This window comes from Athalia rosae, chromosome 2 (genome assembly GCF_917208135.1).
Source record: "Athalia rosae chromosome 2, iyAthRosa1.1, whole genome shotgun sequence".
Taxonomy (NCBI): Eukaryota; Metazoa; Arthropoda; class Insecta; order Hymenoptera; family Athaliidae; genus Athalia; species Athalia rosae.
In genome coordinates, this window is record NC_064027.1 from 13,520,738 (window position 1) to 13,534,919 (window position 14,182).

Genomic DNA, 14,182 nt, shown 5'->3' on the forward strand with positions numbered 1-14,182 from the left:
TTTATGAAATGCGGGAATTATGTTTGTATCGTGCTGTTCACGTGTGGAACTAAAATATATTACGTTTTCTTAGAGTGGGCAATTTGCAATAAATTTTCTGTGAATAAACTAGAACTAGATTTTGAAAGATTTTTATTCGGAATGTGAAACATACAAGTTTTCTAAAAAAATTCTATGACATGTGGTAGTACGGATGAAATTATAAACGTATGTGAATTTCCAAGATCTTCAGTTTTCTTTTGAATGTGGACTGATTTCAATATCATCAATGCCATTGAGTACCAAATGAACTCAACCTTATGACAATGAAAAATTGAAGGATTAAAGCGGAGTTATCACGTCTCAACTTATGATTCGATACGTTATCAACTTCTATCAGAAAGTGAAATATGATAAACAAAATTTACAGTAATTCTGGTCATCAAAATATTCGTAGGATGGGCAAATCTTAAATTGTTCAAGCATTGTGAAACTTAATCGCAAACTAGATCGCTCATGTGACAATGATACGTAATTCTATTAAAATCATCTATTTTTACACTTTCGATGTTGGTCTCGATGTAACAACTATCCAAAATATAAGCCATGTAGGAAGTAAGACAGTGACTGTTACACTGTACAACCAATTCCCATATATCATAGTATCAATAATGGCAAATACAATCGCTTGCTTTGAAGCTTGAATCCACTTGAGTGCAAAAGCAACGAACGCGTAATCCGGAAACATGAGACGCGTGTATACCGCTACTACTGTACATGCTAGACAAAACGGGTGTAGCAGTACCCAGGGTATACAGCGTAAGTTGTGAAATCTGAAAATATGGTTCACTTGTTATCTTTTCTCTAAACACAATGTCTAATAGTAATCATCGTTGGGGAATTTGGAATGACAGATATAAGCTTCACGACCAGAAGAGATCTGACCTTCAACCCATTTCATGCAAATGTTGTTCATATCAGAGCGATGGACAAGAGGATAATATTCGTAGGGGCGAGAGAACGCGGAAACATAGTTGTTTTATATCTCAATTTTTCGATGTAGGCCATCGGCATCAGAGAGTGAACAAACATTCGTTGTTCTGACTTTTCAGAGAGAATGAATTATTTACTTTGTCAAGATGTAGATAAAAATTAGTTTTATCACTGATACTCTTCCCTCACTTTTCGTTTTAGTCTTGGGATGGTTCACGAATCACGAATGAATAATATTATGGCACATATTATCAAAGATTAAGCAACACTATTTAAGCATGTGATGTGCTTGATCAAAAATATATATTAAAAGAGTATTCATCTGACCTGGATTCGTTTCCTTTCCTTGGAATTACCGACAAAGCTGCAGGAACGTACAGGATAGCTGCTAGCAGAGCTAGAGAAAAGTTATGCATAGCGATGCATAACAGCATTGTGGCTAATTCGATCAATGCAACTACGTATAAAAGAGATGCAGTCTCGTAAGTTCTTTGCCTGAAAAAATAATATTCATTGTATTTGGAAGGTTTTTTTACTTTTTCATTTCAAATTGTATCCTTTGGAAATAATCATCGTTACGCTCACCTTTTAAAGCAAAGTGTTGCAAGAAAAATTAGAGTAGTTAAACATGTCATGCCTAGGAACACTGAGTCTTCAGTAGGAAGCTGAAATCTCACGCCTATGTACGTAAACAGACGTGGGGCAGACAATGTGGCGACACCAACAATATGAGTCCATAGTACTTCCCAAGCAATACTCGTTAACTCGAGTTCTTCTGTCTGTAAACGTAATTTGATAGCCATTCGGATGAGGCAATATTAAAATACGCGGATTCATATAGTACATAGACAAAATAGTCATCGAAGTATCTCAAAAAAAAAAAAAAAAATCCGTTCAAAGTATCAGCATCATATTATTCGTGACGCTAGGTTTGTTGTATTATTTGACGTAACTAAATTCATTGAGTCTTACCTTGACCTGTTGAATCTGATCACCATCATCGTCTTTTGTTTCTGGGTTTTCTTGTAACTTCAGCCAGACAGAGAATGCCTTGATGAAAAGTCCAGCAATAATTGAAGCTAATGGTGGCATGTATAGTCCTGGAAGTAATGAAGGATGATTGGCATAGATTATTGGACTCATGAAGGCTTTATCAAATATTAACAATGTTGGATAATTTTCGTATTAACGCACCGATTGAAATATACTTGTCTGTTGATGGAAGCAAATAGAAAAAGAACGATTGATGGAAACGTTCCAATAAATTATTGAGAGAGCGTACTAGACTTTCAACAACACGTCCCATGTTGTACATATTGAATTCTGACCCGGAGCCAGTTTTCGCAAATCCTTCCAAGGTGATAGCTTCAATACCAAATCTTCAATAGCAAAATACATTTAAAAATCAGTGAGAGTTTTCATCTATGGAAGAACCCTTCATTGCTTTTACTCAATACCTATGAAATACACCATGATTTCCTGTTGGTACACCCGTTGCCTGAGTGGATACCATCGACAACATTGTAACAAATTGGTACCACCATTTTTGTCTTTGATCCTTTGGGTTGCTATCTATTCTGCGTTGAAATGTTCTTCGGATTCCTTCTTTGGCACACATTCGATTAGCAAGATTAACAAGATCTAAGTTTGGCAGTTGACCGTTGAGACCTTCCACCTGTTAAAGGAATTTATGATAACATATGATGATCTGAGCATAACTCTAATCAACCTGATAATGATATCTTCAATAACAGTGTAATTATCATCCCAATAAAATTAATTTCTGAAAAATATGTTCAAGGTGAACTATTTGGTCTGAAATTCACCTTTACATCGATGGAACCAATTTTCAAAGAGTGCATTTCTAAATTAATGGCAGCTTGGATGGAACCAGCTCTGCCTGGCAAATCACCGGCAATCAACACTCCTTCTTGCCCACAAGTACACCGGTGATATGCTTCTAGCCAAGCCTGCATACCCAACTGTTCATGTTCCGTTACAAGGAAAATTATGTCTTTTGCCCAATAATTTTGTTCTGCAGAAACGAATAGTGATTATGTCATGATAAGTTTGGATTAATACTATACAAACATACTTCGGCAAAATTTCGCAAATGCGAGCAGCAGGGCTATTGATGGGGCTGTGGTAAGATGAATGCTACTGGCGGATCGATAAGGTACGCTCAAAATTATGGCTTCTGTACTAGCACTTCGTGGTGCCCTTAATATGCTGTAAATATTTTGTCCGGTGAACTGGAAATGATAGAGCTATTAGTTCAGTTATTTGAAAATCAGCCCCTACCTACATAACAACCTATTCAGAAATAAAAAATGCCCTTTCAAAATGCAAATAAAAGGAATAGTACATTTATGTGCCAACAAATGTGAAGTATATTATTTTTCATGAGTGATAGAAGCATACAATCGACACATATAAAGCGAAATTTGGTAATTATTTGGAAGTGGGGCTTCAGTCCAAACTCGCTCCAAAAATTTGTTAGGGTAATTTTTCAATGCTTTAATAGTAATTTCAAGATGCAAAAGACATATTTTTCTCATGATAACATACTCCAGATAATGCATAATGAATATAATAAATTACTCAATTCTATCAAAACAGATGATTGTAAGGCTCAAGGGAGTACGTGGACGGTGGTGGGAGGGTCATACATGCAAGTTTGGTGTAATGCACATCGAGATAAATCTAGAAATGGTTGCTTAGATTATCATATGACAGGATACATCACAGAGTTTCTGTTTAATTGTTGTTGCCCCACCTATATGGATCGCTTACACAGAGTAGCTAAGAATGACGCTATTTTTCTCTCAACTTCAAAAATCTTTCTTTCATTGATGAACCCATAAAAAAGTATCTTTCTGACCATAAAACATCTAATTCTACCCTCTACAATGGTCTCCAATGAGTGAAATAATTTTTCAAGCGAGTTTGGTCTAGAGTCTCACTTGTAAATAATTACCCAAAATTTGTACCTTTTGATTGGAGAGTGGGTTATTGAGAGTGAAATTATGAGTATAAACATCTAAATTAAGTTGATGAAATTTGGCTAGTATCCACGGATAAGGCATTTCTTCAGGGTAGTCCTTCATTTCAGCAAGTAACTCATCGTGAAATCGTTTTGCCGCACACTCTTCATCGAATCCATTTGTAACCAACCCAGGTAGAAGTGCATTCTCAGAAAAATATGTATCTGTCAGGAACGGATAAAACAGTGATTTGTCAGGATGGATACAGTGATACTGTGATGATGCTTTTATGCTAATTTAATGGGTAAGTCAATTCAATAATAATTACTATCGTTGAATTGAGGATATGCCAAGGACATGAACAATAATATGCCGTTGGTATACAGTGTAGCACACAACAGTTGCTCCCATTTCATAAGAAATTTGATAACTACACCGTTTCCAGCTCTCGGATCTGTCAGCAGACCCATTTTAATCGTTTTTTTAATGCTCACGGTAAAATAAAAGTCTCTGTAGGAGTAAACGTGTAACCTCAAATTTACGCGTAATGTTGTGATGAACGTATGATATTGAAAAGTCCTAAATATATTAGCTCCAATACGAAAAGGACCATCACATCGGTTTTTATTCTCGCTAAAATTATGTATCGGAATCACGTCAATTACAACGAAATTAAATTATTTCAATATCGTTGACAGATCTCGATGCACTTAAACTGTGCTTCGTTACCATTGGTTACTTCGTGATTCTATACAAGTACCATCTATTCTCCCACCACTTGACTATGAATTCGATTCGATATCTCGATGGACGACGATTGCGATTATAAATTTTCAAATAACAGCGGGACGTGTACGCACGTGAACTGATCTGTATCTTTGCGGCTTTTTTCTGATTCATTTCATCTCCAGTATACGAGTTTGAGGGGTTCATTACTTTTATAGTGAAAGTGTACATCCATTTCTTCGAGAATGATTTGTTGGGCCTCTTATTACGTGTTCATGGTTGAACTTTTGCTCTACTTGAATCTCCACAATATGACTCCAACAGCAGCCTCAAAATGTAACTTTTGAATTAGCACGTGATGTATCCCACCTTGTGAACATAAAAATAGTTCTGTCAAATTTTTGTCACCAATTTAATATTCTTAGCAACCCGAACTGCGAGCTTAACTGACTTATTGAAATGTAAATTGTCACAACTTGGTACCGAGTATATGGGATTTACCATGACAACTGCAGGTGGCATTCGATGTCAGATGTGGTATTCAGAAAAACCTATCCATAAAGTAAGCAGCTACGCTAAAGGTCTTGGATTTGTTATTTTCTAGTTAGATTGGCCGGGGCATAAATTATCGCGTTTATTTCTAATAATGCAATGCCAGGCATATGCTTTTGAATATATAAGTTACATAATTTTTTGTTCCGCATCTTAATGGTTTTAGGTCAGCGAAGCTATCACTGACAAAGATTTTCCCGAAAGATCTTTACAACTTGCTCGAAATTATTGTAGAAACCCAACGAAAGATCCAAAGGGTCCTTGGTGTTATACGATGGAGTCTACTCTCATCGATGATACGTGTGAAGTACCCCTTTGTAATTATGGAGGTGAATTTGCTTCCTTTTTGGAGCTATTTTGTTTTCTTCACCCATTCAGCCATAGGCTGATGCTCCAATGAATATCAATAAAACCAGAAGATAGATATTTTTATTAGAGTGAAATTTTTCCCCTGTTTGTTCTGGCCTGTGGAACTGTTTAAGAATGTCGAATATCTGGTAGTGGTGCCGAGTATGGCGGAACCCATGATATAAGTTTGTCTGGTAGAAAATGTAAGTCTTGGAATAAACGACTTAAGCTGGCAGTTAATAAGGTAAGTAACACACGGTTGCCCTGGACTTAAAGAAATTGAGTTGATAGAACAATTCTTACAGTTACTTTTCTTATTTTTAGACTGAAAAATTTTCCAACAATCGCTTTCCAGATTTATCCCGTAAGAAAGCCAAAAATTTTTGTAGAAATCCAGATGATAGCACAGGCGGACCATGGTGTTATGTTGATTCACACGATTACGAAATCGTTGAAAGGGAATACTGTAGTATTCCCTTTTGTGACGATAAAGGTTTATAGTTTGCTCTGATTGAAAAAAATAATTTTGAGTGATCATTTTGGTGCTCCCCTATTTTCACGCTTGCAGATTGTCTCGTATATTCCAAGAATGCTTCAGTATACTCAATCTTAACTTCCATGAACAGCACTATTGGTAACATAACATTTTGGATGAAACTATGGAACCCTGCAGACGAGCAAGTAGTACGATAACAAGCTCTGATTCATGCTGCTTCTAAATACTGGCCAAGAAATTATTCGAGATGAAACAAAAATATTTTTTCCAATTATTTCTTCAATCCAGGCTGAGGCCAGACTCTTGTTTAGTCATTTACAAGTACCAACGTCAGCTAAGGTGATGGCACAAGAATGGAGAGCAGGGGTGGAGATTGTCATATCAAATACTGGGAGTGGACAGGCATATCCTCGTACTGATGTTCGTTCTCGATCAGCAAAAGTTATATCTGCGTTTGCAAGAGATGAGTTTTTACAATTTTTTTAGGAGGAACCAGATTTTGAAGAGACCCCAAACATTCTTGTCAGTTCAAAGTGGACGGCTATATGGGTTTCTTGGGGTGGGGGTTTCATTTCAATAGGACGTCACGGAGAATCAAAACCAATATTTTTAGACGAATTTAAGAAAAAAAATACTATATCAAGTCTGTACCCTGAAAGTTTCTTTCATTATGGAATAATGGGTACAGGAGTTTTGTGGAGTATGCAAACTTGCGAGGAAAGTACGTCTGAAATTTTCACTAGTTTCTATTCAAAATATCATTACTCTGTGATTCTATTCTATCAGATATTGGGTTCCAGAATGTGAAGTTCACACAACGTTTGGCTTAGAATTCGTGAGAGTTTGGCCCATGCTGCAGAGCAATAGCAGTTATGACGCACAATTTTATGTGAGAGCCAGTCACAAGGCAGTAATTCAACTGATACAGACCCCCGCTGTACCATTTCCATGCTTTTCGGTATGAAAGTTTGGCTTTTTAATGACTGTTTGTAAAATATGCTGATCAAAGAGATAATGGTACTAACTCGTGATTCAGGAACTTACGTCAAATATTATGCAACCTTTCTCGAAAACAGGCTCTTATCGGTACAACTATTATTATTTGTTGCAGATAGTTATAGGTCAGTCTGATAGCACACTTCTTCTTTATCAAGAGAAACAAACTTCTTCAAAAAAAATTTTATTAGACCTTGAGACCAAGCACATTCTTGACTTTTGGACATGGCATGATTTTACCATTAGGTACCTGCACTGACGCGCGTTTGGATATTATTCTTTTTTTACTCCTTTTGCATGAATAATTTTTGTGATCTCCAGTATTTTTGGAATGGCAATACAGTTGTTTTGGCATCGTGATTATGGCCGGGAAGAAGTTTTTTCTGTCGAACATGTAAGTGTCCCAGCTGTTAGGTGGTTCAGTATTGGAAGTGATAACACAATTGCACAATGGACACTCTTTTGTGCACCAGAAGGTAAATTTGAGCGTTAAAGTTAACATCATATTCATAATCTGATTTTCAAGTTAATTAAAGCAGATGTACAATAGTTCTCATCACTTGCAGAGGAAAATGCCGTGGAAGCTCCTTGGTTTCCTAATTGCGTGTCAAGCGCTGCTGATTCAAGATACGAAGGCTCTCAGTGGACAACTGCTAATCAAATTCCTTGTATTCCCTGGATATCGAACAAAGTAAACAAAATATTATCTAGGTATGGTTAACAGCAGACCATATGATTTTTTTGAGTGGTTAGCCACTCTGGAAATCTGATGTACACTTCCTGATGAAATCCTCAGAAATCTCATCAAATCTTCGTAATCTTCTGCAATCTTTGAAATAATTTGGAATCCTGTACAATCTTCCGAAATTTTGGAAACCTTCAGAATTTCCGTGAAATTTTTATGATCTTAGGAATCGTATGGAGTACCGTGAAAGCTTTTTAAATCTCGGGAAATCTTTGGAAATCCCGATAAATCTCATGAATTCTCGTGAAATTGTATGATGTCCCCTGAAATCTATTAAAATCTCGTTAAATTACATGAAATCCTTTGAAATCTCCTGGGGCTTTTGTAATCCGGTGTATGCACAAGCTCATTAGTGTTTAACTTTTCGATTTTTGAAACATTTTGTTCTGCCTTCTGTAGATTCCAGAGGATTATAAAAAGGATGATATTTTTATTGATGGATCTGCTCTTAAGGCTCTGAATAAATGCAGAAATCCCACAAAAGATACTGACGGTCCCTTTTGCTTTACATTATCGCAGTCTGAAATCTCTGCCAAAAAACAATATTGCCCTATCAGAAGATGCAGATCTTCCGGTAAATACTAGTAATGTCAATATTTTAGAATTTTAGATTTATAAAGATTTTTATTCAGAATGTCGAATGGCAGGAACGGCCAATGACTATTTAGGGACATTGTCAGTAACTCGGTCAGGTCGTAAGTGTGCTCCGTGGGTGTCTGGATATGAAACAGTTCCAATTCCTACAAAAAATACTTCACTCGATTCCTTGATAGCCATAGCATTGGTTACTCTGAAGGTGAATAGAGAAAATTCTTTGAAATATGATATGTTTGATACGCCAACCGAAGAATGGGATATAATAGGTCTGCGTTCACGGCCACTAGAAAGTGAGGTAAAATTAAAGCATAATCAGAGAAAATCAAGGCAACACAGATCTAATTCAATTAGTAGTAATGAATCTTCGGATCCACATGACCATTATTACGACAATGATTTGTCTGGTGGAGAACCCCTTAACGGAACTGCTCGGATGCAATACATGTCGACAACTCACTCCGAACGATCAGAATCATCCACTCTGACCCAAGTTAATTCACAACCAACGCCTCAACTACCAACAACCGAGAACCATAGTTCTAATCCAACAAGTGATGATAATCATGACGATACTTTAGGATCCCGTGAGCAGCACCACGACGACGATTTGCTTAGTGAAGAACCTCCTCATGAAACTACTTCTACGCAGCACGTGTCAACGACACACCTGGAATCACCAGAATCATCAACACTGGCCCAAGTTAATTCACAACCAATGACTCAACTACCGACAGCCAAACAGCATACATCCATTCCAAGCACTGATGAAGATCATGACGATGTATCGGAACCCTATGAGCAATATGATGTCGATTTGCTTAGTGACAAATCTCCTATTGAAACTACTTCGATGCAACACGTGCCCAAAACACAATCCGAACCACCAGGATCATCCACTCTTACTCGAGATAATTCGGAACCAACGACTCAACTACCGACAACGAAACAGCATCGATCTGATTTATTCAATAGCGAACCTCCCAATGAAACTACTAGGATGGGACATGTGCTCACAACCCACTCCGAACCACCAGGATCATCCACTCTTACTCGAGATAATTCGGAATCAACGACTCAACTACCGACAACGAAGCAGCATCGATCTGATCTGCTTCATTACGAACCTCCTGATGAAACTACTGGGATAGAACATGTGACGACAACACAATCCGAACCACAAGGATCATCCACTCTTACTCGAGATAATTCGGAATCAACGACTCAACTACCGACAACGAAACAGCATCGATCTGATCTGCTTCATTACGAACCTCCTGATGAAACTACTGGGATAGAACATGTGACGACAACACAATCCGAACCACAAGGATCATCCACTCTTACTCGAGATAATTCGGAATCAACGACTCAACTACCGACAACGAAACAGCATCGATCTGATCTGCTTCATTACGAACCTCCTGATGAAACTACTGGGATAGAACATGTGACGACAACACAATCCGAACCACAAGGATCATCCACTCTTACTCGAGATAATTCGGAATCAACGACTCAACTACCGACAACGAAACAGCATCGATCTGATCTGCTTCATTACAAACCTCCTGATGAAACTACTGGGATAGAACATGTGACGACAACACACTCCGAATCATCAAGTTCACCAGAGATTGCTCAAGTTCATTCGCGGCCAACGACGCTACTACCACCATCTAGTCACCCTTCGAAAATCCCTTCATCAAACAAGCTCTCTCATGCAACCTCTCCATCAGGATCAATAAATGGCAATAATAGAACTACGCCGATAAAATATAAGGGTCCAAGACCAATACACGAAGTTGATCCGCGATACCTGAATGATACCCTTTACCCTGAACAAAGTGCTATAAATGCTAGTAATTACTGTCGGAATCCTTCTCGTAACATTGCTGGTACATGGTGCTACACAACCGATCCACAGGTGCCACAAGATCTTTGCAATGTTAGAGACTGCGAACAGCCAGGTACGAGTATCACTTTGTCATATTTTTTGTCGAGTCCAATCGTGTAAGTTATTCAAGCTCCCATGTGTTGTGCGGCATGATTAACGGCCAAACATTTATTTAGAAGAATGTACTTTCATTGTCCGAGGCATGGGTGCGGGCCGACGCTTGTACGTTTTGCCAGAATATCGTTCTGATGGACTTCACTTCTCCCTCAAAGAGTGGGAACCTGATCGACCAGACTCAATAACGTTTGTAATACTTAGTGAAGATGGAATAGGATCTCGTTTCTTCTTGAAAGTTGGGGCTATGAAAAATGAGAAGGTAGTTTTGTTCTATGAAACTAGAGACCGTGGTAAGCATTCGAATAATTGAGTATATATTAAACATCATTAGCAGTCGATAATCTGAATGTACCACGAATCCATCCGTTATACATACTCGATAAATATATTTACGATTAGGTATGAGATTGGTGAAAGAAAAAACGTTACCTCATCTCTTATATCTTGGAAAGTGGACTGGATTTAGGCTCCGTATGAAGCGTGGGGGTGTAGAGCTCTATTATGAAGGTGCCCCATATCCATTATTCGAATGGGAAGATTCGGATTCTGCTAGAGCCTTTCTCCCAGTATATTATTACTATAGCAGTGAACTTAACAATGCAATCGGAGTTGCTTTCAAGTGTGATACAAGTAGACAATTCAATTTTTTCAATTTTGAGTCTTTCTTAAGAAAACGGTATCCAACAATATACGTTTTATAGAATGTCACATAGAACACACAACTACGGACCGATTTACTAGAATACTCCCAATTTCGATATGGGAGAAGGAAGAGACACCGAGTCCCCAGAGATTGGTGATAATGCTCCGTGGGGAAGGAACTGTACTCCTTCCTTTACTTATGATGCCCAGTACACCTGGGTTAGTATATTTATCACCTTTTATTCGAAAATAGATCGTCTTTGATAACTATTTTACCGCAGGTACTACGCATTGATTATTGGAGAATTGAAACAATGGGTGTATTTGATAAAAAACAACCTTCCTATGGTTCACGTATTGCATAAGCAGGATACAAAAGGAATATTGTTTACCAAAAACACTTGGACTAATATAACAGTACAGTGAGTGTTACAATCAAGAAGTCATGATGCATGTACTTTGTATTTAGATAGCTGTTTCTTCTATATTAAATATAATTTGTCGTGTGATTCGATAACATAGTTTGTCAAGGTTTCAGAATTACACTTTGCTGGTTCTACGCAACGATACCCAGGTACTTCGTTATGTTCACCACTCACCGTTTCTTTTCTACTTCTTTTCGCTCTCTGTCGACAAAGGTGGCTGGGTAACTTGGACTGCGAATTGTGTACCTACAGGTATAGTGTTTCATCATTCGATCGATCCCAATTTTCGATTAATAAGTTCAGATAGACCATGAAAATTGTATCTTTCAATTACACCCACCGGATTTTTCTCAGATATAGATGGAGCACCTCTGGATGGGGGCTGGTCTGAATGGGGACCTTGGAGTTGCAGTGCCAGTTGTGACGGAGGTATGGGAGTAAGGAAGCGAGTATGTAACAATCCTGAACCTAATATACGAGGTCAGCCATGCTTAGGAGCCAGTACTATAAGTGGTCATTGCAACATGAACAAATGTGGAGATATTTCGGATGGTAATACAACTAGAAACATCGCGACGGCATTCACACTGTCACATCGTCATCGTTTCGTAGTTCACGAGTTGAATTGAAATTATAGTTACACTCGAATCAATAAAGAGAAGAATTCGAACACAGCATACATCAGTTGTCGCCAAGGAAGGAGAAGGTGTGACTCTTTCTGCCGATGCGGAGATAATTTCTGCATTAAGGAACGAAACCCTTACTTCGCAAATTAATTGGTCTCGTAATGGGATCTTTCTAGAACAAGAAGAGGGCAGGGTGAAATTTGACGACATTGCAGTCAGTGAGTCAATACCAGAGTTGAAAGACACGAGAACTTATGAATGTGTAAAACTGAACAAGATCTTCTCAATGTTTCAGCTATATCTCACGCTATTGTCAATGATTCGGGAGTATACACACAAACGCTGCATCGAGCGGATGATTCTCATCTCATCTTCAAAGTCATTTCACTCGCAATTATCCCCACGACCAGAACAATTCTTATTCGAGAAACCTTACCTTTTTCTGTTGTTTGCCACTGTGTAGTCTTGGGATACGTTTACTCAGACCTCAAAGTTGCTTGGACGTTGAACGGCAAAGTTTTCAAAGATTATGGGGTTTCAACTCCGATTGCAGTGAGTAAAGTCTTGGCTCATTGTCAGCTTGTTCGAAAAGTTCGTGAATTCAAAGAGATAAAACATGTGTGTGGATAGGCAATATCAGTTTCAATTATTTGTGATAACTCCTAAGGCTTTCGGCAAATATTTCAGGTAAACGTTGACCATATTCCCAAGACTAATCGGTCACATCAAGGAGAGTGGCGATGCGAAGTAATACAAAGTGACTTAAACTTCAAGTGGACTACCAATGTGATAACAGTTCGAGGTATATTTTGCAATTTCATGTATAATCAAATCCTCTTATATTGATGATTTCAGACAAAGAAAAGAATTTCGTGAGTAACTAATTTATGCGACATATCATCGAAATTTATCTCTGCCTCGAACTCTTACAGTTTTGGGACCTCCCAATTGGCGTACGCATTTGATGGAGGATAAAGTAACGCGTCCAATTTTTGGCTGGATGCCAAACGAAGGCTTTGTCGCGTTCTCTGCATTTTTTTTAACTTTACTAATAATCTTGGGCATTGCAGTATCCACGGTGTGGTATTTAAGGTATGCATTATATCATCTAAATGTTCCAAGCGATGAATTCATGTCATGAATTGATTGATAACTTGATTATATCAACGCGATTTTCAACGCCTTCAGATTTCAAGATAGTCTCAAGTACAAAGACCCATTACGGAAGAAATTAGGGGTGAGCCGTAGAAATAAACGGTTCGACGAATCAGAAAGTGAAAAATTGATCGACGAAGAGGAAACCGCTGAATAGCGATTATTGACAGAAAACTTAAAAAATCAAACAAATAATAGTAGAATTGAGAATTGTGATCGCTCAACAGTCCAATGTAATTTTTCATAAGCGTGTTTCAGTTTGATGTAATTATAGTTTCGTTGTCGGTAATAAAAGTGACAATAAAACATCGCCGAGGTATACATATTTGAATAAATGTGAACAGAATTTAACCAAAGCCATCGACAACCAAATCAACGATTCTTGGTTCGACGCTCTTTTACTCGTCGCAGCCAAGGATACCCGGTGGAACGTTTCTTTTTTATCCAGTCCGTAATGCCATGTTGTACGCACCGGTGTATAAAACTAGTTTTCAATGAAGAAGTCCTCTGCATCGGACTCATTCATTTCCAGAGTAGCATGAACTTGAATTGAATAACCCTCACCGAATTTATCATAAAAATAAACATACCCGCGTACGAAACTACGCCGTAGTGGATTCGTTTCCTAAAAATACGACGTACGCTCGACTTATCATAGACAAAAAGTACGCGTAAATCCGAAGCGCAATAAAAGCATGTTACTCACAAACAGGATTAAAGTAGGCGTTGACGCCAAGGGATACCTTTCCTCAGTATTTATATAACCGTACGCGATCGGCAGAGCGCGAACCGCGCGCGCGGTGCACTTTTCACATGTGTAATATCGTCGCATACTAAGATATACTTGCCCATACTTATATTTTCTAGAGAACCACTCAGGTATGGAAGCATCGTATGCAGAGAGAGG

The 14,182-nt window shown here is 38.1% G+C and overlaps 2 protein-coding genes across 2 annotated transcripts; one reads left to right on the forward strand and one right to left on the reverse strand.

The window, feature by feature from the left end:
• Positions 1–115: 115 nt before the first annotated feature.
• LOC105684793 (glycosylphosphatidylinositol anchor attachment 1 protein) lies at positions 116–4,712 on the reverse strand. The gene is made up of 10 exons (XM_012398429.4): positions 4,285–4,712; positions 3,963–4,180; positions 3,068–3,224; positions 2,799–3,007; positions 2,430–2,647; positions 2,167–2,351; positions 1,945–2,072; positions 1,558–1,751; positions 1,300–1,467; positions 116–812 (listed from the first exon to the last, which is right to left on the reverse strand). The coding sequence occupies exons 1-10, from the start codon at positions 4,424–4,426 to the stop codon at positions 536–538; spliced, it is 1,896 nt and encodes a 631-aa protein (XP_012253852.2). The 5' UTR covers positions 4,427–4,712; the 3' UTR covers positions 116–535.
• Positions 4,713–4,927: 215 nt separating this feature from the next.
• Positions 4,928–13,585, forward strand: LOC125499993. Its single transcript, XM_048650884.1, has 25 exons — positions 4,928–5,018; positions 5,108–5,244; positions 5,401–5,618; positions 5,736–5,826; positions 5,907–6,075; positions 6,151–6,266; positions 6,367–6,498; positions 6,565–6,799; positions 6,879–7,036; positions 7,190–7,326; positions 7,396–7,550; positions 7,641–7,765; positions 8,219–8,393; positions 8,452–10,383; positions 10,487–10,717; positions 10,827–11,057; positions 11,129–11,288; positions 11,351–11,491; positions 11,601–11,746; positions 11,849–12,046; positions 12,132–12,338; positions 12,416–12,672; positions 12,808–12,922; positions 13,053–13,212; positions 13,309–13,585. Exons 1-25 carry the CDS (start codon positions 4,928–4,930, stop codon positions 13,430–13,432), a joined length of 5,841 nt encoding a protein of 1,946 aa, XP_048506841.1. The 3' UTR covers positions 13,433–13,585.
• The last annotated feature ends 597 nt before the right edge of the window (positions 13,586–14,182 follow it).

What these genes read in the sequence shown, in the direction of transcription:
- LOC105684793 (XM_012398429.4), bottom strand. Translation starts at nt 4,426, where the DNA reads ATGGGTCTGCTGACAGATCCGAGAGCTGGAAACGGTGTAGTTATCAAA. An exon ending in ATATCCTCAATTCAACGATA is followed by an intron (nt 4,181 to 4,284) that starts GTAATTATTATT and finishes CGTTCCTGACAG; the next exon opens with ATACATATTTTTCTGAGAAT. An exon ending in ACCCACTCTCCAATCAAAAG is followed by an intron (nt 3,225 to 3,962) that starts GTACAAATTTTG and finishes TATCATTTCCAG; the next exon opens with TTCACCGGACAAAATATTTA.
- LOC125499993 (XM_048650884.1), top strand. Translation starts at nt 4,928, where the DNA reads ATGATTTGTTGGGCCTCTTATTACGTGTTCATGGTTGAACTTTTGCTC. An exon ending in CTATGAAACTAGAGACCGTG is followed by an intron (nt 10,718 to 10,826) that starts GTAAGCATTCGA and finishes ATTTACGATTAG; the next exon opens with GTATGAGATTGGTGAAAGAA. An exon ending in CAATGTGATAACAGTTCGAG is followed by an intron (nt 12,923 to 13,052) that starts GTATATTTTGCA and finishes GAACTCTTACAG; the next exon opens with TTTTGGGACCTCCCAATTGG.